At 33.7% G+C, this 26,605-nt stretch overlaps 3 protein-coding genes and 1 long non-coding RNA gene across 4 annotated transcripts; 3 read left to right on the top strand and 1 right to left on the bottom strand.

The window, feature by feature from the left end:
• Window positions 1-1,324: 1,324 nt before the first annotated feature.
• Window positions 1,325-2,533, top strand: LOC123214368 (xylan glycosyltransferase MUCI21-like). Its single transcript, XM_044634109.1, has one exon. The coding sequence runs from the start codon at window positions 1,325-1,327 to the stop codon at window positions 2,531-2,533; it is 1,209 nt and encodes a 402-aa protein (XP_044490044.1).
• A 4,061-nt stretch (window positions 2,534-6,594) lies between these two features.
• LOC123214369 (xylan glycosyltransferase MUCI21-like) lies at window positions 6,595-7,830 on the top strand. The gene has a single exon (XM_044634110.1). The coding sequence runs from the start codon at window positions 6,595-6,597 to the stop codon at window positions 7,828-7,830; it is 1,236 nt and encodes a 411-aa protein (XP_044490045.1).
• Window positions 7,831-14,086: 6,256 nt separating this feature from the next.
• Window positions 14,087-16,790, top strand: LOC123213243 (uncharacterized protein At5g01610-like). Its single transcript, XM_044632636.1, has 3 exons — window positions 14,087-14,401; window positions 15,430-15,484; window positions 16,277-16,790. Exons 1-3 carry the CDS (start codon window positions 14,300-14,302, stop codon window positions 16,654-16,656), a joined length of 537 nt encoding a protein of 178 aa, XP_044488571.1. The 5' UTR covers window positions 14,087-14,299; the 3' UTR covers window positions 16,657-16,790.
• Window positions 16,791-22,109: 5,319 nt separating this feature from the next.
• On the bottom strand, window positions 22,110-25,090 carry LOC123215022. Its single transcript, XR_006501935.1, has 3 exons — window positions 24,991-25,090; window positions 23,734-23,866; window positions 22,110-22,450 (listed from the first exon to the last, which is right to left on the bottom strand). It is a non-coding gene; the product is annotated as an uncharacterized LOC123215022 (long non-coding RNA).
• Between the last annotated feature and the right edge of the window lie 1,515 nt (window positions 25,091-26,605).

Below are 26,605 nucleotides of genomic sequence, written 5' to 3' on the forward strand. Positions count from 1 at the left end.
ACATCACCATAACTGCTGCAGCAGAGGTTTGATTCTTTCAAGATTCAACGTCTCAAAATGCTCAGGTACTCTCTTTCTCAGATATATATGAATCTGATTAATTTCACAAGTTTTTCGTCTTCATTTTTTCTTCTTCTTCTTCTTTTAGGCGGATTTTCTGAGTGTAAAATCGTGATAAGGCGATACGCAGATCGCATTGACGTTGAATAAGGAAGCTTGAAGCTGCTGGAAGTTGATCCTCTGTGAAGATCAATTTTTATTTATATCATTTATACAATTAGTATCAATGAAGAAACAAAACTCTGCGGCGACGGTGACTGCATGTTTGGTCTTCATCGTCTTCTTCATCATGTTCCAGTGCAACCTCTACATCACATCGAAATTAAATCTATCACATTCAACGAGAGTTCATCAAGGTATGCGTTACAAATGTTTATCTTAATTTTTTAGGTTAAAATTTTGCGCATGTTTACTCGGAAGCTTCATATATTTCTCCCCTGTGCAAGTAGGTATTACTTGGTGCATGAGAAATGCAGAATATTTTAGCAGTTAGTGCTTAATCTCAGGGATTGATAATAATATAATATGTAAATTGAGACAAGGTATCTACCAAATTTAGATCGCTAGCTACATCTCATTATTTCAACACCTTTTGTATCCTTCTGCCTAATTATACTCTTTAGAATATTATTATAATAAAACTTATACATGTTACGATTGCTTGTCGATAAATATAAGGTCTCATAAATTATATTTTCTGGGGCAATTATTCATTTTATTTTTTTTATATAATTGCGTTTGAGCAATGCTATATGATCAACTTTAGATACATAATTGTATACATACTTATATGTCATCATATGATTGAGTGTTACTTTATCATTAATTCAAAATCATTTAATTATATAATGACATATACAAACGTATATATATTTATATACCTAAAATGAATTTATATAGTTTTATTGAATTTTGTTTATTGTAGACTGAAACTCAACCTTTAAGTACACTCATTTTTTAGTATTTCAATTAAATATTAAAATGATATATTATTACGTGATATATGTATAAGTAACTAATTGATTACTCAAAAACTTAATGTATAATATTGTCCTATAATTATATGTATCACTTGTCTTAGGAACTGTACAAGTTAATAAGATTACTGAATTGACAGAAAAAATTGGATAAATAACTAGAATGACTCTTAAACATGTGAACTGATGTCAAGAGTTAAGAAAAAAATGTTATTTTCGTCCAAAATTGAAATATTATTTCTGTGGCTGTAGGTAAAGAGGACTTAGCGCCGAAATCAACAACCAGGATGGACCAAATTCTTGCGTTACCACCGCAATCTCCACAAATCAGATGCGACAGATCTCACCATAATTACGATTTATGCGAGATCACTGTTCCTACAGTTCTCGACTCTGCAACATCTACTTTCTTCCTTCTTGACTCTTCCACCTCAACGCTGCCTTCAACTGTGGAAAAAATTAGGCCTTATCCTCGAAAATGGGAGAAGTTTGTGATGAAAAGAATCAAAGAACTCACCATAACATCAGGCCCCGAAATCCCAGTATGTAAGGTAAAGCACAATGTTCCAGCTTTGGTATTCAGCGTTGGGGGGTACACCGGCAACTTTTGGCATGAATTTAACGATGGGTTCATTCCCCTCTTCATCACCGTTAACTCAATTTTCCCTGATCAAGATTTTGTTCTTGTTATCAGTAAGGCTAGCGATTGGTGGGTAAACAAGTATGCAGATTTGTTACAAACATTCAGCAAGTATCCTATCGTCAAGCTGGACGACGATAACACCACTCATTGTTTTACTTCTGCAACTTTGGGTCTTATCTCACATGGATTCATGACTATAGACCCTGCATTGATGCCAAACTCAAAAACATTCCTCCATTTTCGTGCCTTCCTCGAGAAATCCTATAGCAATGGCCGAAACCACCCAACACTGAAGCGCAATTCTCTGGTTGCCAGGCCGCGGCTTGTGGTGCTGAGTCGAAAAGGTAGCCTTGGACGTGCTATATTAAATCAAGATGAAGTAAAACGTATTGCAGAAGAAGTAGGTTTTGATGTTATTGTATTCACACCAACTGCTAAGACCCCTTTGCAAGAAGCTTATGCTCTTATAAATTCAAGTCATGCAATGCTTGGGGTACATGGTGCAGCTCTAACACATTCATTGTTTCTTCGGCCGGGCTCGGTGTTCGTGCAGGTGGTGCCGTTAGGGCTGGAATGGGTGGCGGAGGTTTGTTTTGCAAAGTCAGCTTGGGCCATGGGGTTGAATTACATGGAATATAAGATTAACGCAGAGGAGAGTACCTTGGTAGAAAAGTATGACAAGAACGAGCTAGTGATAAAAGATCCAGGTGCTTATCGAGGAAATAATTGGACGGAAGCTATTATGAACATATATTTGAAAGAGCAAAATGTAAATTTTGATCTGGTTAGATTTAGAGAATATATGAAGGAAGTGCATAAGAGGGCCAAACAATTTATGGAAATGGAAGGATAGTTTGTCATTTGTGAGAATGTAAAATTCTTCTTAAATATAAAAAATGAAATTGAATGATTCTAGAAATGATATAGAAATTAATATTTTCTTTTACGAGGTAACAGACACTTTCCCTCCCAGTATAGAGATTTATCAGTTGAGAGAAGTGACGTGTGTCTTACTTTGTTCCCGGTGTTGCTATATGAAATATAGGAAATGTTATCCGACGAATCACATATGTCGATTTAGAATTTTATCCTAAAGTTTTTTCAAATTTGCCTTACCACAGGATTTAGTTTCCCATTGTTGCAAACATTAGTGACCGACCCTAGTGGTGCATATTTGGAGTGGCACTGTATTTTGTAATTTCATGTAATGTGAATTTCTATATAAGATATTTGTTTTTCCTTATTTTTACGGTAATAGTTCAATTTAATGTATATCCATTTGTATATTTAAAATAGGTATGCATAATATTGTTTTAATAAAAAACTAATAAATATAATTATTGCTGATTTATTAACTAATATGATTCTTGGATGCCTAGCCCTTTTTGAAAATTCCCTTTGATATTGCTTATTGATTTTGACATTAAGTTCTTTCAATGAAGTGGTTAGAAAGTCTAATTAGGCACCATATGTAACCAATGTAACAACTTGAAAAGTCTAAGAGGCAAGCTGAGTGTCATCCACCATCGAATGAAGGTAATGAGATTTGTTTTATGTGAGGAGACAAAGTCCAAAGGGCAATTCAAAGGGGAAGATAAAGTCCTAACAATAACCATTTAACTATGAATATAATTTCTCAGACAATTCATTCAAACTCTAACAATAAGTGAACACTCGATCTTTGAACAAGTTTTAGCTTTTTTTTTTTTGGCTAAAAGACTTATTCTCACCCAAGGTTTAGTTTATTCCAAAAAACATATTTGCGAGATTTCATTAATTCGATAAATCTGTTATTTCATTTTTTATATTTTTCTATTAGAATTTTTTATTATAACAACAACACTCATTCATAGGTCATTTTCTATTAGAATTTTTTATTAGGATAAAAGATAAATCTGTTATTTCATCTTTTATATTAAAAAAATATAATTTTATCTTATTTTTCTAGATTTTGAAAAGTGGTATTTCACCCCAGCCTTAACTTTGAAAAATGCATTCCCCCCCCCCCCCCAAAAAAAAAACTCTTAGGGTTTTCTTCTCTCTAGCAATGATAATAGCCACCATCTCCACCATTCTCCTCCCCTCTCTCTTTGCCAACACCAATGACGTCCTACGACAGATGAAGTAGCACTGATGAGACGAAGCCCAACAACAAAGAGGTTTCATTGAATCGGCTTCGAACAACGAGAATCTATCAATTTTTTTTATTGATTTGGCTTCAAAAGAAGATGAATAGAACGACAAAGGTTTTGTCTTGAGCCGATTTGATGAAAAATGCAAAGGATTTGGAGAAGTTGGCCTCTTCGTCTTTGGGCTTCAATGAACTTTGTTGCCCCGAGGATTCATCAACCTTCATTTGGCGTAATCAACAGTAACAAAGGGAGAAGGATGAATGATGGCAGGTTCGGTTAGAGTCCAATTGTCAAATAATGAAGGGAAAGAATGTAAATCGTAGCATGGGAAAATGAATTTTTCAAACTTTTAGATGAAAAAAATTGTTAATTTTTTAAATTGATGAAGAAAAATAAGATGCAATTTTATTTATTTTAATATTAGTGATAAAATAATAATTTTATCTTTATAACTAATAAAAAATTTTAACAGACGTTGATCCATGAGTGAATAATTAAAATTTTGAAACTCTTGAAGTGAAATTTTGGGAAAGGACTAAACCTTGGTGAGAATAAGTCGTTTGGCTTTTTTTAAAAAAATAATAATTTTCAACTCTGTTGATGTGCACGTTACTCTAACTCACAAATTTCATTTCATTTCGAGAAAGTCAAGTCACCACCAAATATGGTATACTTGACACTTGACACTTGAAAAAAATTTATATATTACAATTCTTTGATTTGGCTTCCAGTATCCATCCTTCAACTGCAAAACCAAAATTAAAAAAAATATATTTTTAATATAATTAGTCAACCATAATTTATACAGATGGACTCTAACAATTGGGTGTCTGGTATACTTAATTTTAAAAGCTCTCAATATTGCCTACTTTGCCCCACATATGGGTTAGGCCTTTAGGGTTTCCATTTTTATTCCCATTTCTTTCCAGGGTAGTCAGATCTATAGCCCCAACTCATACTTTCTCCGTCAGCTATAAATCTTAAGGATTATTAATTCTTCTCTAAATATTTTCCTTTCATCACTTGTTCCTTCTTCTTCTGGGAAAACAGCTCCTTCAATCAGCAAGAAAGCTGATGATCACTCTTCAAATTGAGTGTCATCGCCAGCTGAAGATCCATAGATCATAAGAGTTTAATATATCTAGTTGTATCGATGAAGTACCAATGTTTGCCGAAAGTGACTGCATGCCTCGTCGTCTTTGTGTTCTTCATCTTCCAGAGCAGCCTTTCACCCACATTAAATTTAAAAGTATCCCATTCAACCAGAATTCACCAAGGTATGTGTTCGAAAGCTTTCTGTTGTTTATTGAACATGTTCATGCTATGTATTCTGTCATTTACAAATTGTCAATGCCGGAAAATTTGTCTCCCAGTTGGCATTACTTGGTGTTCAAGAAATGTCTGAATATTTTACTAGTTAAGTGCTCAATTGGTTCTCCAGGATCAATAACATGAAGATGAAGATATATAATTTTAATGTCGTTTTAGTGATCTCCGAAACATTGGGTTAATTATTATATATAGTTAATATTGTAATTTAATTTAAGTTTTTGCCACAATTTGTGATTATATATTTATCTTAATTTAGTTGTATTAATAATTGTGGTGACTCAAGCTAATAACTTTTGATAGAGTTCAAATGTAGCTCAATATGACGAGTCAAATCCAAGCTCAAGTTCAGCTAGGTATTGTGATTTTTTTAAAATTTGATTATTAAATTTAAATTTATTAATTATTAATTTAAAAAAATATATATTTTTAAATAAAATAAAATATGGAAGAAAATTAAATTATGTTGAAAAGAGAAAATAATAAAGTTATTTATAATGGATTAAATAAATTATTAGAGTTCATATCAACTATATGAGATTTTTTTTAAATTTAGTTGAAATTTTATTTATAATTAATGAATTAAGTTATTAAATTATATTTTTCTAAGATATGTTTTTTGTAAAGTGATCACACTTAGGAAATATGCAGCTTAACAATTTACTCTATAAATTATAAATAAACTCTCAATTGAATTATAAAAAAACTCGTATTACTGAGATAAACCTTAACAAAACACTTCATTTATTATAAATAATATTACTATTTTTCTTTTGTAATACAATTCAATTTCTTTTCATATTTTTTATTAGAAAAAATTCAAAAAATTAAATTTTAAAAATATTTTTTAAAGTTAAAATATATTTCGCTCATTGAACTCAAATTGAAAACGATGACTATTTATTCTGGGTTTGATCGAATTGAACTATTATTCCAACCTAAACTAGCTTGCTCAAATTTGATCTTGGATGACACTAAAATAATGTTTGTTAAAAGCTCATTCAAATTTAATCTTGGATGACACTAAAATAATGTTTGTTAATTCTCAACACAATAAATTATATGTCAACAAAATTATTTTAACATTAACCTCAAATGATAATTTAAGTGATAAAAGAGAACATTTTATATATAAATGAATATAAATTTATATTTTTTTAATAATATATCAAAATTAAACTTTTTTCTTATCTTATTCATTGATTACAGTGACTTGTCTTATCTAATTCTATAGAGTTGTTGGTTCGGATGGGTGCCCCTTATATTTTTTGACATGCAGAAATTTCAATGCATTGACTATTGAGTCAGATGGCAAACCGGCCACAGAATTGAACATCTCACCACGTTTTTGTTTTATCTTCATAGGATAATAGCAGTAGCATGGGCATGTGGCTGAACAATTAAAAATCATGAACTTTGGAGATTCTAAATCCAATAATATGTTAACATTTTCATGTTTGCAGATAAAAGGGATTTCGAACGTAAATCAACAAGCAACTGGGCACCTTTGCAATCTCCCAAAGAGAGACGAATCAGCTGCGATCGCTCTCATCACTCCTATGATTTATGCATGATTAATGGTCCGACTGTTTTCCAACCCACAACCTCCACTTTCTTCCTTGTGGATCCCTCCGCCGCATCCCGGCCTTCCCCCGTCGAAAAAATTAGACCTTACCCTCGGAAATGGGAGGCTTTCACGATGAAGAAGATCAAAGAGCTGACCATAGCGGCGACTCCACAAACCCCAAAATGTGAAGTACAACACAATGTTCCTGCTCTAGTGTTCAGTGCAGGTGGGTATAATGGAAACTTTTGGCATGATTTCAACGACGGGATAATTCCCCTCTTTGTCACAGTCAATTCAGTCTTTGAACATCAAGATTTTGTTCTTGTTATCACCGAAGCTCGTGATCGGTGGGTCAGCAAGTATGAAAATTTATTGCAGACGTTTAGTAAGCACCCTGTCATAAACCTGAGTAATGAAAATGCCACTCATTGTTTTAATTCTGCCACTTTGAGCCTAATTTCGCATGGATTTATGACCATAAACCCCAAATTGATGCCAAGTTCACAAACTTTCGCCCATTTTCGTGCTTTCCTGGAGAAAGCCAATGGCCACGGCGGAAACTACCCCTCCAAGCACATTTCTCGGCCGCGGTTGGTGTTAGCGAGTCGCAAAGGTAGTGTTGGGCGTGTTATTTTAAACCAGGCTGAAGTTAAACGTGTAGCTGAAGAAGTAGGGTTTGATGTAATTGTATTTAAGCCAACTCCAAGAACCCCATTGGAGGAAGCTTATGCCGTTGTGAATTCAAGCCATGCAATGGTTGGGGTTCATGGTGCAGCTCTTACACATTCGTTGTTTCTCCGGCCGGGTTCGGTGCTGGTGCAGGTGGTGCCGTTGGGGCTTGAAGGGGTGGCAGAGATGTGCTTTGGGAAATCGGCTAGGGCTATGGGGTTGGATTACATGGAGTATAAGATCAATGCAGAAGAGACCAGCTTGGTAGAAAAGTATGATAAGAATGATTTAATAATAAAAGACCCAGTTGCATTTCGAGGGAAGAATTGGTCGGACGCCATTATGACCATATATCTGAAGGAACAAAATGTGAAGTTTGACTTGGTTAGATTTAAGGAATATTTACAGCAAGTTTATATGAAGGCGAAGCAATTCATGGACAAGAAGGGATAATTAATTTAGCCTTGTTCATCGATCAAATTTTACTTTTTTTTTTTTTTAAATTATTATTGTAATATCCCTGTATTAATGAATTACCAGGACTTCCAAAATTCAATACCAAGGAATTAATCATGAATACAATTTCAAAAGAGTTTTTAAGAGTTAAGATTTATGTCTTGATAAGAATAATTATATTTATTAAGAAACTCCCTTTGTTTCCAAACGTTTTAATTAAATTTATGATATTGAAATTATGATTTTAAATATGTCGAAAATATATATAGAGTTTACAAATGTAAAGATTGAAACTCATATTATATAAAATTAATTAACTTGTGTTAAAGTCTAATCTACATATTTATATATTAACATTTTCGTTTAAATGTAAGCACTTAAGTTGTTAAACCTATCTTTCGTTGGTTTAGTAATAACTGTTGAAGTTGATTACAAAATTCATTAATAAAATTTAGTGACGTGTGGATCTAATTAATAAAACAGGCGTATAAAATATATACATATATAAATGCAAATACTTCATTAATGGAGGGAGACTAACAATTGGGATGTCTCTGATAGTTTTAAAAGCTGCAAATTAATGTTGACCAGATGGTTTAAGGTTTCAATCATCTCCATTTTCTTCTCTGGTTCTCGCCGTCAGAGCTGACCGAACCACAACTTGTCACGACTCTCTCTATCAACATGTCTTCATTCATACAGCGTTTGCTCAGATCCATAAATCTTAAAATTTGCCATCTCATAGGAGATAATATCCATCTATAAATCTTCGTTGTAGAAGAGGTACGCTTGCTTTCTCTTATATGTATATGTAGACTTGTTTCAGTTTAGGAAGAGCAACTCTCAAAGCCAACCAATGGAAGTGGCTGATATAATTTTCTCCTTCGTGATACCTACAAATGTTGACTAAGAAAGTTTAAAACTGGCTTTTCATATTCGTGGAAGACGCATATCCGGTGAAGTGAAGATTCATCGCTGTACATTTACACAGTAGAATCGATGAAGAGGCAAAATTTGGCGTCAGTGAGTTTATGCTTCTTTTTTGTGTTCTTCTTCATGTTCCAGAGAAACTACGTTTCAGTCATATCAAATACAAACTTATCACATTAAACGATAATCGATCAAGGTATGTGTTAGAGACTTGCTTACTTTTCCTCGTTTATCGAATTGCACGTGCTGTCTCCATTCTCGAAGCTGTTAATGTCTCTCAACCAAAGAAGTTTACCAGCTTCTCACTTCTTACGATACAAATCTTTTGTTTTTAACTGAACATGAACATGGCTTTGAGAATTACCAGAATATTTTTCTTGTTAGAGATCAATCTGATGAATCTTAAATCTCAACTGCAATCTCTAGGATGATATGAACTATCATGATTATTATAATATATAGGATTTGATTTGACTAATTGCACCGGCAAATATTTTATTTGGATGTAAAGTAGTCTTCCCGCTGTGATTTCAGGTGTGAAGGATTTGAAACTTAACTCAGCAAACGACTCGGTGTTGGATCGTCTTCCTCCACCAGCTTTACAATCCCCACGGGGAAGACTAATTACTTGCGACCGATCTCATCAAAATTATGACTTATGCTCAATCAACGGTCCAACTGTTCTCGACCCTACAACCTCTACTTTCTTCCTTGTGGATCCCTCTACCATGGCCTTTCCATCAACATTGAAAGAAAAGATTAGGCCATGCCCTCGGAAATTTGAGAATTCTGTGATGAAGAGGACATAGGAGTTGACAATAACGTCAGACGCACAAAGCCCAAAATGTGAAATTCAACACAATGTTCCAGCTCTAGCGTTCAGTGCAGGTGGGTACACCGGAAACTTTTGGCATGAATTCAATGACGGGTTTATTCCCCTGTTTATCACCGTCGGTTCAGTCTTTCTCGATCAAGATTTCGTTTTTCTCATCAGCAAAGCTCAAGATTGGTGGGTAAACAAGTATCAGATTTTGTTACAAACTTTTAGTAAGCATCCCATAATAAACGTTGACAACTATACCGTCACTCATTGCTTCACTTCTGCAACTCTAGGTCTTATTTCACATGGATTTATGAAAATAGATCCTACGATAATACCAAATTCAAAAAGTTCCATTCATTTCCGAGCCCCCTTAGAAAAAGTCTATATCCATGGCCAAACCCATTCCTCCAAGAACAATTCTCCAATGATTTGTCCTCGGCTCGTGCTGGTGAGTCGTAGAGATAAAAGACATCTCCACAATTAAAAATGGGTTAAAGATAGAGATATATGTGTTTCATCCTCATCTCACTTTGTCTCTGCCTCTCTCTTTCTCTGTCTCCACTATTTTATATTATATTTTTATTTAAAAAACTAACATATCTTTAAAATTTTATATTATTTATATTTTTCAAATTTATTTAAGTTTTTTATATATATTAAAGTGGTTAATAAATATTATTTGTAACATTTAAAATAATAGGTTGGTTTTAATTTTAGTTAATTTTATTATTTAATATGTTTATATTGTGCTTAGAAGATATGAAGAATAGATTATTCCACGCAGGTATGGGAATGGAGAAAAATCTTTTTCCTACAAGTAAAGAATGAGGAGAAGATTTTTTTCTATAGTCAGGGGATGGAGAAACATTTTTACTTTGCAATATGGACAAAAATTGATATCTCTTACAGAGACAAAAACAAGAATGGGAAATAAGATATTCAGCCCCGTCTCTTCCCATTGTCATCCCTAACCAAGAGATCAATGGACAAGAAAATTGTAGTTTGTAAGTGATTGGTAAAAAGGAAAACCTAACTATTGAGTTATTTTGATTAAAAAAAAAAAAAAAAGGTTGGGCAAGTGATAATATCTCTTTTTAATTATAATTTATTTTCAATTTCAGTTATTTCAGAAATCTTAGAGGATTGGTTAATATCAATAAAAACTTTGGTTAAAATTTTCCCTTAATATAAATGACACTCTTGTTTTTTTGTGGCTTTTTGAAAACAAAAATTGACACACAAAGACAAATTCATAATAAAATTTGGCTTTAAAAGTGAAGTGATATCTTCTAAAATATTTACATATTTTGGTTATAAAATCCACTTGCAACTTTTATCAAAGTTAATTGACATAACAATAACTAATTAAATTAAGAATAAAATATATTCAATAATTAAACGATAACATATCATATATTTCATAGTTTGTTTGTATCTTCTTAGTTACTTAGCCATGGACCCTTGGCTTTAATGTAAGAAACTTCAATTAGTAACTTGCCTATATTAGGAAACTCACTTAGTTTTTACAGCCTTGGCTTTCATGTAAGAAACTTCAATTGGTAATTTGCCTGTATTAGGAAACTAATTTAATTTTTACATTCCAGAATTACTAACACCTGATTTTGGAAACACTCTTAATGCATTATTGGGTTTTTAATTTTATTCTGCTCTTATAATTGCCTTATTTCCATAAAAAAAATCATTTGATTACGGTATAGGCCATCATCACTACCAACAGGCAACCAAGCTTGATAAAATTTAAGCATATATACTTGATAAGATTATGAATAAGCTTCCTGCCTAATCAGCTTTACCTGTAACATCAGTATCTAAATTCACCATAGCAATTAACAATTTTGCAAGTGATTATGAAGAGCAAATTAACAACAGCGCTTATATGCTTCGTCCTGTCGGGAATCGTTCTCCATGTCACTCTTGCACCTTTCATGGGTCGAAGCTGGTTTTCAGGTATGAATAAGCTACCGTATGAACCAAATTTCAAGCTGTAATGTATGTATTTCTTGAGAATCTGGTTTTCAGGTACGAAGATTATATGGTTTGTGTTTCTGTTGTTTGTTGTTACGGTTATAGAGATCGAAAGCTGGACACCGCCGCTGAGACGTGCAGGCTCACCCACGGCCACCGGAGTAATCACTTGTTATGGCTCTGAGAATTATGAACAGTGCTCAATCAACGGTCCAGCACTCCTCGTCCCTGTAAGAGCCAGATTCTTGTCCATGGATGTCGCCAATTTGAATTTGGCTTCTTCATCTTCACTGATAAAAACCAGACCTTACCCTCGTTTAAAGGACAAGAGCGCAATGTCCCTGGTAAAAGAAGTCACTCTCTCCACAGCTCCCTCAGACGTCTGCAGGTGCGGAGTCACACACGATACTCCTGCACTTGTTTTCAGCACAGGCGGGTATACTGGAAATTTTTTCCATGATTTTATGGACGGCTTCATCCCCCTCTACATCACCCTCAATTCTTTATTCCCTGATCATCATCAAGACGATGTTATTCTTTTGATCACTGATTATAAAGATTGGTGGGGCCGAAAGTATAAAGAATTACTCACTCATTTCAGTCGCCATCCGATCATCGACATGGACAAGGAGACAATCACCCACTGCTTTCCCTCAGTGACTGTAGGCCTCATTAAACATAAGCCCATGATGGTTGATCCGAAATTGCTACCAAACTCAAAAACGCTTCTTGATTTCCAAGCCATTGTTGAAAAAGCTTATAGCCAGGATCGTGATAAAACTTCATCGTCTAGCCGGCGCCCTGCCTCAAGGCCCAGGCTCGTTTTTGTGAATAGAAATCCTAAGGATGGCCGCATGATTATGAACCTTGAACAAGTTAAAAAGACAGCTATGGAAGTGGGGTTTGATGTAACCATCTTTCAACCAACAAGAAACACTTCCTTGGCGGAATCGTTCAAGCTGATTCATAGAAGTCATGCAATGTTTGGGGTGCATGGTGCAGCATTGACACACTTCTTGTTTCTCAGGCGAGGGTCTGTGCTAGTGCAGGTGGTGCCAATTGGGACACAGTGGTTAGCAGATACGTATTTCAGAAACCCAGCTAGGGTTTTGGGGTTAGAGTATATGGAGTATAAGATTGAACGAGAGGAAAGTAGTTTGGCAGAAATATATGGGGCTAATGACACGGTGCTTACAAACCCAGAAGCAGTGACGAGAGGAAGATGGGAACTTATGGATGTCTACCTGAAGACCCAGAATGTTAAGTTTGACATGGTTAAATTGAAGAGATACTTTAGGGATGCTTACAAGAAGGCCAAGAAATTCATGGTCAACCAGGGTTAGGTTGGTTGATTAATTTTGTAATTTGGTTAGTCAGGTTTTGTCAGGTGCAGAGATTTTCTTAATAAAATTTGACAATGTATATTATTTATTTGTTAATTATGATTTACTTGGAGATTATATGATAATTGAAAAAACTAATTGAGAGCAAGCCTAATTGGGCTCACATCACTCTCTGCCGTCTAGGCTGAAAGAAGCCCAATTTCACTTGTATCAGCGCTCGTTCTAGAGTGGACAAAGAATGGACCCTTAAATTATAATGAAAAATCAGTCAAATGGATTGTCTAATCTATCGTTACAGCTGGTGGGATTCAAACATTATTTCCATATATTTCACCTAATAAATTACATTGCAATATACAACTAAAATTTAAAAATTTAAAAAAAAAAAAATGGAAGAAGCTAGACGTGGAATTTGAAAAGTAGATGAATCAGTAAGCATGGCTATGAGAACCTATCACACCCTTCAAATCAAGACTTGGAAGCAAGGCCAAATGCGCGCATAAAAGGCCATTTGAAGGCTCAGGGGGCACCAACAAACAAAATGCTCGAATGAAGCCAGGCTAAAGTGTGTGCACTTGACTTTGTTTATGGGTCTTATTCTTACGGATGTGATAAAACTTCTAAAGAGTATCCAAAAAATTAAAAGATGGAATTTGTTATTTCGATTATATATTATTATATCCTTAATTCATGATCAATATATAATATAATAATATATTATATATATTTTTTAAAAATACTCAAAATTAGACACACATTATTTTATATTATTATAAAAGCTAAGAAAATTTTCTCCTATGTCTAAACTTTTGAGCTGGAAAATGCATCTACTTTACCCCACCATGTGGAACATGAACATTTGGCCCCAAGATTTCTACCCAAATATTTCTCCTTTTGGACTTTACCCATCTCTCTTTTTGCCTTTCTGTCAACAGCCAACCTATTCCAGCATTTACATTTTGGTTCACAAGTGATTGAACATCAAGCTATTATCCAAAATGGGTATATGAATGTCAACTCAAAGTGTTTGTGTATGGGAATTTCTTTTCAAAATAAAATGCTCTTTCAGTTTTTATCTGATACTGATTTTGCTTAAACTTTAACGTTACATCTTCTAGGGACGAAAAAGAAAATTTCCAAAATATATAAGATAATAATGAACTTCACTAAGGTTAAAATTGTCATTTCGATTTAGTCATACATCAACAGTGAGCGCCGCTATTTTCACAGCACAGTTTGGCTGAGATTATTGTTCCTGTATGTACATGTGTATATAAGTGTATGACTTGGCTTAAGTGCAAACGATAGTTGCCGTTGCTGTTGCTGTTGGATTCACTCACTTGACATTTGAGTGTTAAAGAGTGAGATCTGCAGAGACAAGGAAATGGAAAAAGCACTCACAACTGTTAATAGTTTAAAGGTTGGGAGCTTATGGATCTCTAAGAAAGCTAAGGAGGAGCTCTCTAATATCTCTCAAGACATCAATGTGAGTACAGATTTTAACCTCTTTTCCTGGTTTTGTTGGTTTTAGGAGATGTGTGAATTTTAGTGGAGTGTGAGATCTGCGGTTTTTTGTTGAAATAGGAAGAATTGGGAGATGGGTTTTCTATACAAAGGAAATCGGGATAAGGAATGAAACTTACACTGTGATTTAACTGCTGCATTTGGTAATTTTTGGGCTTGTTTTGGTTTTTTTTTTTTTTTTTAAATGTTTATGGCATTATTCTGCTGAGGCTTCTTTATCAAAAACAAAAGGGTTTCTTTTTGTCAATCGGGCTTTTTTTGTAAAGGATAAAATGAAATCACATCTCCAATTTTGTTGTTAAACTTCTGCTGGTATGCAAATTCATAAAGTTTTCAGAAAACTGACTATTGAAAGCAAGGGAAATAGAAAAAATTGATCCATTGGGCTCTGGAAAAATGAGATTTCTTTTGAAAAATTGTATTAAACCGATTTAAATGACTTCATTTGGTTTGGATTCTTAGAATTTTCCTCACGATCTCTCATCCCTGACGAAACAGTGAAATGTTGTTGCTGACCGACTATGAAGGGCAGGAGAGCAATGGTGTTTTTTTTTTTTAGCTCTGGAATATCATTTGAATGACAAATCAAATTCTCAACTTAATCCGTATGAAATTATTCAAATTTCTATCTTTGCATATAGATGTCAATTACATAGACAGTCACATTATATAGGCCCTGGGATGATGATTTGTCATGTTCTTTTATGTTATCTTATTTTCCTCTTCTCTTTGGGTAAGTTTATTTTGTTGTATGAAGTCATTTCATAAATGTCAGAGCTACACTTGTCAATTGAGTTTGTCAGCCAAGGTGTAAGTTTACAACTGGAATACTTAACACCGTATAGTATCAAAATTTATAACTTGCTAATCATATTATGAACATTGAAATGAAACAAGAACAATTTTACCTTTTTTTATATGAAATTGGTCATCATTTTGGATGGATATATATATATATATATATATCTAAAATCTTCCTTACTGTTGCAGACTATCTCAAGTACTGTTGAAGAGAAGGCAAAATGGATTTTTAACAAGCTGAAAGGTTCATTACTGAATTTCTCTTTCATTTGCTAGTCTTAATTATAGATACATAATTTGCTTTATGAATGACTAATTATAGCCAAACCAATTTTACACACTGAAAGTTACAATTGGCCGCAATACAAACTCCCTTTCAATGTTCTGAAGACTGCATTTTCTATAGCCTTTTGATAAAGTTGGAATGTGTTAGGGTAGATATTAGTTGGTATCATGTATCAAAATCACCACAGAGTACATAGAGGGAGATTATGTTGCTGCTGCCTATCATTTGTGGAAGCCATAACCTAGTTCTGATATGCCAGGACACAACTTAATTACAGTTATTATTTTTTATGCAAGAAAAGTTAACTAATAAGATAAATATTTCAGTCCTTCATGAAATAAGTTAACTGTGATGTATCTTTCTCTTCAAATATGCTTAGTAACCTCTTCATTTACTTGTGATGTTATCACTAAGAGCCCCTTGTAAGGTGCTGCATTTTGCCTAAGAGATAGAAAATTTTGCCATGCCTTCACTTGAAGTAGTATTTCATTCATGTATCCTTTGATTCCATTTTAACAACACAGATTTTTTTTTTTAATAAAATCAAACTTTATGAATATAATCAAAACTTTAATATGTAACTGATCAGTCTTTTTGCTTTTTACTCTTTAGATGAGGTGATACTTGAGTTGAGCATGCAGGGGTTGTGTAAACTAGAGGATAACTTTTTAGAAATAATTTTCGTTCTTTCAAATAATAAGGCTTGTATAGTGATAGCAAGATGCTCATGTGTTTGTTTTTAACCCATAGGAAAACCTACGAAAAGCCTGCCTGATCTGCTTCGAGAGTACAACCTACCGCCAGGCCTCTTTCCCCAGAACATAATCTGTTATGAATTTGATGAAACAAAGGCCAAGCTGATTGTGTACTTGCCATCTACATGTGAAGTGAGCTTCAAAGACTCCACAGTTATAAGGTATGCAACACGACTGAAGGCAAATCTAATAAGGGGAAAGCTCACAGGTATCGAAGGAATGAAGACAAAGGTCCTTGTGTGGGTCAAGGTAACAAGTGTGGCAGTGGAGAACTATAAGTCTGATAAGGTGTGGTTCACGGCTGGAGTAAAGAAATCTAAGGCCAAGGATGCTTTTTTAATGCCCCAGAATGCTGTTAGAGTAGAAGAGTTTTGAGTTTATATTGATTATCATTGTGTGATGCCAAATAATCAGATGGCCTAAATCTTTTGTAATCATTAGAGAATAAAAAACATTGGGGGATTTTGTTTAAATCAAGATTAGAGAAGTTGTATTTCCTTGTTTCCTTCTGAGCCTTCTCCCATATAGAAGATAATCACAAATAAAATCCTATATAAACAACAAACTTACAGATTACTCACATATTAACCTATTCAAACAATCTTGTTAATACTAAACAAAGTATAGGTTCCGATTAGATATTAAAATGGAGACATACCATGAATTTATTTTGACATTTTTGCTTCTTGTTTACAAAAATTGAGTGTAAAAATATATTGGGTTTATAAGATTAGCAAATTGAAATTTATATTATTTTTATTTAATATGGGATTATTTAATAATCAAAATTTATATTACACAAAATTAATTAATTTATATGTTAAAGTTCACTCAACATAAAGAGAAATACAAAGATTGCCACCTATGATGGAGAGAAGATAAGACTTTTGTTTTAAAATGGAGTGAAGGTGGACAAGACTTTTATTTGATGAGAAATACACATTTAACATAATTTTTCAATTTATGAACATGCCTCTAACCAGGCAAAGCCTCCATATAATAAGATTAATAGAATTTTCAAAAGATTACAAAAAGATTAAGGGTAAATTAAATAAGCGTACAATTTTAAAAATCAGGAAAGTTGTATTTCCATGTAAATATAGGAAAGTTTTTTTATGTCTTCTTCTCGTATTAGGATTAGCGTAGATAAAACTCCATATAAACCTCTTATTCATACGTACATTACTCACAAGAAAGACAGGACAGAGAAAGCGGACATGGGAAGAAGAAACCTTCCTCCTCGCATTCTCAAACTTCTCCAAGAATAGCCTCCTCTCTTCGCTAAGAAAGGAGGATGTCTTCCTCCTCGCTTACTCAAACTCCAACATGAACACCCAAGGGTTGTACCTCCTCGGATACTCAAACTCCAACAACAGCAAAATCCAGTCCCTCCTCGGATGCTTAAACTCCAGGAAGACAAGCTACGACAGTTGGAAACTCATGATATTGAAGATCAGCAACAAGAAGATATTTTTCCGCCGTCTCAAGCTTTGGAAGATCAACCACAGGATTTTCTTGGACAACAGGAAGATTGGATAGAAGTGGGAATACAATTTTTTCCGGAGCAACTGCTGGAAAGACAACTACTAGAAGTGGAAATAGATCAAACTTGGGCCAATCCTGTGAGTGAACCCATTATAGATTACAAACGTCTCACATCTTTCCTGGAAGATGATTATTCATTCTTAACACCATGGAAGTTCTGGAATCGTCCAAATCATACTAGCAGCTTACCAAATTCAGAATCAAAGAGAAAGGGAAAGGGAACGTTCAGATTTTGAACCCGAATTATATTTCTCCTACAGTATGAGTCCCTAGTTTTTATATATTTTACTACTAATTGTAATAGTTAAATGACAACATGGTCACGTTAGAGTAATTTTTCCAATGTGTCGTTCGTTTATGTTACAGTTGAATAATAAGCTAATGATGCTATCCCTTGGTAAACAATAGAATTTTTTTTTTTTGGGTAATTTTCCATGAAAACTGAGATTATTGCCCTGAATTTATACATGCTTCCAAAAATATTCTAGTATAATAAACATCACCATTAACTTTTGTTTCTGTTTCGAACAATTTCATTGACCCGCCATAGAATTTCCAGTTTTTTTCTATATTTAAGGGTGAACTGTAAAACGAATCCAAGAAATTTCAAAATAGATCACGGTTAATGGTTCTCAAAAGGAGTATTTGAGAATTACTGTCACCTAAATTAAACAAATTGATATAATTATATGTTGAAAATTTACTTCTCCTTTCAAGGGCTACAAAACAAGTCAAAATTCTTGCCAGACTCAGTATAATTGTGTGGGTTAAGGTAACTACAAGTGTGGCAGTGGAGAACTACAAGTCTGATAAGGTGTGGTTCACTGCTGGAGTTAAGAAATCTAAGGCTAAGGATGCTTTTTTAATGCCCCAGAATGCTGTTAGAGTCCAAGAGTTTTGAGTTAATTGTGATTATCATTGCCTGATGCCAAGAATTAGAGGGCCTAAATCTCAAATCTTTTGTATTTATTAGATATTTAAATCTAAATACAGAGAGAAGATATCATATTGTTTTAAAATAAAGTAAAGAGAAAGAGAAATTATCGTTGAATAGATTTTTATTCGAAGAGAGACGTAAATAGAGTGTATTTAGATTTAAAATTACATTTTGCTTAAAGAAATAGAAAACATTTGATATTATCATTGAACAAGGAAGGATTTGTATCGGGTCAAATTCAATTCAAAACTATTTGAGTTTAATTTACTAATATAATCAAATAAAAAAATTAATATATCATTGTTTTGATATGTATTAATCAAAATGATATATTTTAATTAATTCGTAGTGAAATTTTTTATTTATAAGTTTGATAAGTCAAATACTTTTAAAATTAGGATTGGAATTTGAATTTATTTGAATTAAACTTATTTCAAATTTATCTAAATTGGGCTTAAATAAGCTTGTTTTAAGTATTGCATTGAATATAAAGGTTGGGGAAGATAAGTATGCGTAGAAATTCATGTCGTCGATGCAGGAGGACCTTAACTTGAACCAAAATCAGGAAACTTGTGATTCCTTGTAGACGTAGGAAAGTATAATTTATCTCTTCTTCTGTCTAATCATTCTTCTATTAGGATTAACACAAATAAAATTCTATATAAACAACTTATTCATACTTACTTTGATCACAAGATATAGAAGACGTAGAAAGCAGATATGGGCAGAAGAAACTTCCCACCTCGCCTTCTCAAGCTTCTCCAAGAACAGCCTCCTCGTTTCAGATTTCTTCCTCCTCGTATACTCAAACTTCAACATGAACACCAAAGGTTTCTACCGCCTCGCATACTCAAGCTCCAACAACAGAAAAATTTAGCAATGAGGGAAACTGAAAGATATATTATACCTCCTCGCATGTTTCGACTCCAAGAAGACAAGCTGCAGCAGTTGGAAACTGATGATATAGAAGAGCATCAAGATGATATTTTTCGGCTGTCGCAAACTCTGGAGGATGAACCACGAGCTTTTCTTGGAGGACAGGAAGGTTGGATAGAAGTGGGAATACAACTAATGCCAGAGAAACTGCAAGAAAGACAACCACTAGAAGTGGAAATAAATCAAACTTCGGCGGAAAGAGAGTATCAATCTAAGCTTGAACAAAATCTTGTGAGTGAACCCATCATCGATTACGCGCGTCTCACGTCTTTCTTGGAACATGATTGTTCATTCTTAACTCCCTGGAATTGGAATAAGATTGTTCATTCTTAACTCCATGGAAGTACTGGAATTGTTCAAATTGGCTTACCATCAAGAGAAAGGGAGAGGGAACGTTAATATTTGAAGCTGAGTCAAATTTCTCTTACTGTATGAATCCTTTGTTTTCACTGTTAATGCTAATTGTAATTGTTAAATCACAACATAGTCACGTTAGAGTAAATTTGATTATTATGGAGTAATTAATAAACTTACAAATTACAAAATTTAACTATTTTTCAATTCAAACTCAAACCCAAACTTTCACTCTTAACCTCAAGCTAACAATGTTTGAGTTTGTTGAGTTCAAACCCTAAAGGTACTCCATTGAACCAAATTCAAGTTAAATATTATTCAGTTCGGCTCATTTGCACCCTTAGACTCTTTGCATTGTGAAATCAGTGATATAGTAGTTCAAATAATGCAAGAAATGGATCACAATATCATCTCATCAACATAAATCTCATCCGATGTTCAGATAATTTCACATTCCCTTGCCATCATCTAACCATTTCATTTTTTTCTATTTATGAAAGCAAGTTCATTTGAACAAAAGGAAGATCTTTTGGAGTAATATCCAGCAATTTACGAATTATTACAATTACATAATGAATAATTTGGTTTCCCTATAAATCAATTGATTTTGATATGGTAACTGTATTAAAACTTTTAAAAGATTAATTAAAAAGATTAAGGGTGAATTAAATATGCGTAAAAATTTCAAAATCAGGGAACTTGTATTTCCTTGTAAATATAGGAAAGTTTAATTTATCTCTTCTTCTTTCTAATCATTCTCCTACTAGGATTAACACAGAAACATCTTATTCATACATACTGTACTCACAAGAAAGATAAGACAGAGAAAGCGGATATGGGAAGAAGAAACCTTCCTCCTCGCCTTCTCAAATTTCTCCAAGAACAGCCTCCTCTTTTCACCAAGAAAGGAAGATGTCTTCCTCCTCGCATACTCAAACTCCAACATGAACAGCAAAATCAAGCATTAATGATGGAAACTGAAACATATATTGATCGTCCTCGCATGCTTGAACTCCAAGAACACAAGCTACGACTGTTGGAAACCCATGATATTGAAGGTGAGCAACAAGAAGATATTTTTCCGCTGTCGCAAGTTTTGGAAGATCAACCACAGAATTTTCTTGGACGACAGGAAGATTGGATAGAAGTGGGAGTATATTTTTTCCAGAGCAACTGCAAGAAAGACAACTACTAGAAGTGGAAATAGATTACAAACTTGGGCCAATCCTGTGAGTGAACCCATTATAGATTACAAACGTCTCACATCTTTCCTGGAAGAGGATTATTCATTCTTAACTCCACGGAAGTTCTGGAATCGTCCAAGTCATACTAGTGGCTTACCAAATTCAGAATCAAGAGAAAGGGAAAGGGAACGTTCATATCTTGAACCCGAATTATATTTCTCCTACGGAATGATTCCTTAGTTTTTGTATATCTCACTGTTAGCACTAATTGTAATAGGTAGATAGATCACAACGTAGTCACGCTAGAGTAATCTTTCCATGTGTGTGTATTTTGACTCCTTCGTTTATGTTACAGTTGAATAATAAGCTAGTGATGCTATCCCTCAGAGTCCACATTCTTAATAAAACGATTCGAATATTATAATTAAACCTAAGAAGAGCTTCCAATTGCTCAGTTTAGCGAGTTCATAATTCAATTTGAATATAATATTAATAAATTTTTAAAATTTAAAAATTTTATATTTGTATCAATAAAATCTTATTTTCCGATTTAAAATATAAAAATAATTGATAAATATATAATTTAGAGGGGTTTAACATAATAATTTCCCAAATTGACCATACTCACTTTCACACTTGAGTTCAAGCTTAAGCTGGCAACAACCTAGCTCAGAAGTTTGAACTCAAACCTTCTATTCCATCAAGCCAAGGTCTAGTTTGCACTCCTAAACCATTACCATTATAAGGTTGTTCAATAATCCAAAAAACAGTTAACAATCTCATCACCTTAAATCTCATCTGATAAGATAATTAATTTCACATTCACTAGCCAGCAACTAACCAACTTTTTTCTATTTATGAAAACAAGAGGAAATTCTTTTGGAGTAGCATCCAGCAATGTGAGAATTATTACAATTACATAATGAATAATTGGTTTCCCTATAAATCAAGTGATTTTGATATAGTCACTATACAAATACTTAATAACAAATTTATTTGTTCAATAATTCAATTGAATTTTCTATAATCAACTCATTCAGTCATCCTAAAATTTTCTAATTCCCTTGTCAAATCACAGAGAAGCACCAGTTGAATTGCGAACAATCTCATATATTGAGATCACATTCTCAAGAGTCAGAAGGAAAAGTACACACCATTCTAAAAGATCTGATCTTCTGTTTTGGAAAACTTCTTGGAGGAAATGAACATTGTGCTGCAAAATGAGGTGTAATTCAATTTAGACAAGAAGAGTTTATAATAATAATTAACAAAAGCACTTCAACTTAATCTGACATCACACTCGAGCAGTTGCGAAATTCGATATACAAAAATATGTATAAAGATAAAAATTTTGAGGGAACGTAGACAAAACTCCCCATATAACATATTACCAAACTTTAAATAACCCTGACCAGACACGATTGGTATATCATAAATCTTCAACTTTATATTTTCTCTTTTCTAAAGAAGTACTTTATTCTTCTAAAAGATGTGAACTCAGTATGCTTATAAGTTCTAGTTTCTGTCCCTGCATCACATCCCTCTAGTAAACAACCAAAACTACATCCTTTTCCATCTCAACCGGATGCAACAACTTGGAGATAATATATATGGCTCCTTAAATTTCATGGAATCAAAAAAGAAATATGCATTCCTTAAGTGATATTTTAGCAGATATAACCCCACAAACTTCAGTTTGAAATCCAGATTTCCAAACCGTTGTGCAACCTCATACTCCTCGAGAAGGTAATCATATATTTGAGCATACTTTGCATCTCTCCAAGCAATTTCAGATCTGAATAAGAGAAGACTAGAACAGATGTGAGGGCAGCCAGAAGCATTTTGCATGAATATAACTTCAGTATTCTGTATCCAATCACTCAAATTTTGGGTTATCCTCATCCGGGTTCAACCAATCATAGGAGAATTTAGGGAAAAATCAAAATGTCCCTACTTTCTTTTCTTTTCTTGTTTCTATTTTAATAAGAAAAGCAAATAATCATGTTGAAGACTATCATGAGAGAAACAACTCTATCAACCTCAGTGAACCAAGCATAAGATTAAGGGCAGTTCATCTAGTAAATATGCACATAAGCAAATTGCAGCAAGCTTGACACAAAGATGTAACTTCTTTCTATACACAATTCATATTATCCCTAAAACTATATTTATATCAAGCTTTGAAGCCACATCATTCTTCAAATTAGACACCATACAATGTAATTCCAGAACATTTCGTCAATTCAATTAATTTGTATACTTTGACCTAATAATGGATCTCATAAAAACATTTCTTGCCTTCTTTTTTGTCAGAACCGTCTGAAGAGAGATATAAGGTCAATAATTAATAAAATGACTGTGCAAGAAAACACATTGCAGTAATTATTTTCTATTCTTGTAAAGGGTATCATAAGAAGAACAGGTTGGAATCATACTAACTAGTGACTAGAGGTGACTTTGAAACTAATCAAACCACATAAAAGAGTTAGAAGTTACCTTTCGGAAAGTCCAACTTTGAAAATAACGTCAGCAAGATTTGAACTAGCCTTGCCAACAAGTTGAAGGAGCTCTGTCCAATCCATTGTGAAAGTTCCAGTTTTCTCCATTGCACGATTTACACCTGCAAACTCTTGAACCATACCATCAACATGAGAGATATCAAATAAGAACAAGGGTGAAAAGGATATACACCTTTTGTATATCCACAGGCCACAGCATTCAATAAAAAATAACCTTCATAAGAAAACTAATCATCTCTCCTCATCTCAGGGAGCAATCCAGAAGCATGACTGCGGATTACATGTGAGGTAATTTTCAACTTCATGGTCCTTGATATTAAACAGAACAGCAGATTCATACTGGAACACAACCATGTAAAGGCAGTGGCTAACATTCTCCCTGATTCCAAGTGCCTTTATCAGAAATTACATGATATCAAGAAAAACAGACCACATTAAGAATCTAGGAAGAATTTCCAAACTAAACCATCATAAATAGACTAGTACAAATCCAAAAACAATACATAAATCAACTCAGTGCCCTTGTAAGGGAAAACATTTTAAATTGCTGTCTCTAAACATAGTTATGCTGCATAGGTTGCCATTGGTAGCAGATAATTAAAAGACGATTCTAGCATTCTGTTTAGCTATAAGAGCCTCAAATCAACCATATAAGAAGACCAAGCACATGAAAGGTTCTACTGCCCTATGATTATTCAAAATCCTCAAAAAGGGATCACTGGCAAGTGACATCATTAACTACACAGTAGTGAAAGAGCTGAAAAATCTTTGTAGATACTTAGACGTAACAACTGCAGGAACAATACCTGAGACAGAACCTCAAAATCAAAGAATTCAATCCAAAAAAGACAAAAGCGTTATAGGAATAGCATTGTCTTCTAAGGAGAAAACAGGCAATTGAAATACAGTTTGAAAAGAAAAAAAAAAAGCGAATCCAAGATATCATAGTGCCGAGTTGAGTAAAGCACCTAAATCAATTATGCATACAAGGAAAGGGAAACAACAGTCGAACAAGAACTTCAGCCAGACATCAACTGTATCTATCTTATTTGTCATAATCTGAGCCTACTTGGATTGGATCCACCCTCCATCAAACTCGGACATTGATTAAACCAAGAGTTTTGGCAAGAAAACACAAGTTGCTTTTGTCGAAACATAGATTAACCTAAACAAACAAAACATTAACTCAATCTACTAGAACTTAGTCAAAACATCGATTGAAATAGAGACATACCATAAATTAATTTTGAAATTGTTGCGTCTCGTTTATGAAAACAAAGTGAAGATAGAATCGTTACCACCGGCAATGGAGAGAAGGTAAGACTTCTGTTTTAAAATGGAGTGACGAGAGACGTGAATAGAGTTTATTTAAATTTAAGGGTATTTTTGTCCTAAACATTGCCATAAGGCGGGAAAAAAAATAAAAAAGGGATTGAAAACAATTTCTCAATTTATGAATATAATAAGATAAATAAAATTTTTAATTAAAAGATAATTAAGAAGATTGAGGGTGAATTAAAGGTGCGTAAAAATTTTAAAATCAGGAAACTTGTATTTCCTTGTAAATATAGGAGTTTTATTTATTTATCTCGTCGTCTTCTTTCTAATCATTCTCCTACTAGGATTAACATAGATAAAACTCTATATAAGCAACTTATTCATACATACTGTACTCACAAGAGAGATAAGACAGAGAAAGCAGGTATGGGAAGAATAAACCTTCCTCCTCGCCTTCTCAAACTTCTCCAAGAACAGCCTCCTCTTTTCGCTAAGAAAGGAAGATGTCACCCTCCCCGCATTCTCAAACTCCAACATGAACACCAGAGATTTCTACCTCCCCGCATACTCAAACTGCAACAGCAACAAAATCCAGTCCCTCCTCGGATGCTTAAACTCCAAGAAGACAAGCTACAACAGTTGGAAACTCATGATATGGAAGAGCAACAAGAAGATATTTTTCTTCCGTCGCAAACTTTGGAGAAGCAACCACCGACTTTTCTTGGACGACAGGAAGATTGGATAGAACTGGGAATACAATTCATGCCAGAGCAACTGCAAGAAAGACAAGTACGAGAAGCGGAAATAGATCAAACTTTGCCCGAAAAAGAGTATCGATCGAAGCTAGAACAAAATCTTGTGAGTGAACCCATTATAGATTACGAACGTCTCACGTCTTTCCTGGAAGATGATTATTCATTCTTAACTCCATGGAAGTTCTGGAATCGTCCAAATCATGCTAATGGCTTACCAAACTCAGAATCATGATTAAGGGAACGTTTATATTTTGTTCTGAGTTATATTTCTCCTACACTTTGAGTCCGTAGTTTCTACATATTTCACTGTTAATACTAATTGTAATGGTGAAATCACAAAATTGTCACGTTAGAGTAATTTTTCCAATGTGTGTTTATTTTTTCCTCGTTCTTTGATGTTACAGTCGAAAATAAGCTAGTCAGGTTATCCTGCGGTAAACAGTAGAATTTTTTTTTTTTTTAATTTGCCATGAAAACCGAAATTATTGCCTAAATCTAGTTCTCCCTCTGCTGGGAGGACTGCAAACGAACTCAACAACAACTCGCGTGTTACTTGCGAGTTGACTCAGTTACTGTTAAGCAGAGCTCAAATTCAACAACTCAAGTTCATTGTTGTTTAGTTTGATCAAATATAAATAAAATAAATTCTTAAATGTTCAAAATTGTACACTTATGATCTTAAAAATTCTTACTTTTCAACTTCAATTGTGAAGATGTAGTTCATAAAAATATAAATTATATATTTTAAATATTTTTTAAGTTGAACTCAAGCCAACAACAATCAAGTTAAAATCCTATGCCTACTTCATCAAACTG

Source organism: Mangifera indica, chromosome 4, assembly GCF_011075055.1.
Source record: "Mangifera indica cultivar Alphonso chromosome 4, CATAS_Mindica_2.1, whole genome shotgun sequence".
Taxonomy (NCBI): Eukaryota; Viridiplantae; Streptophyta; class Magnoliopsida; order Sapindales; family Anacardiaceae; genus Mangifera; species Mangifera indica.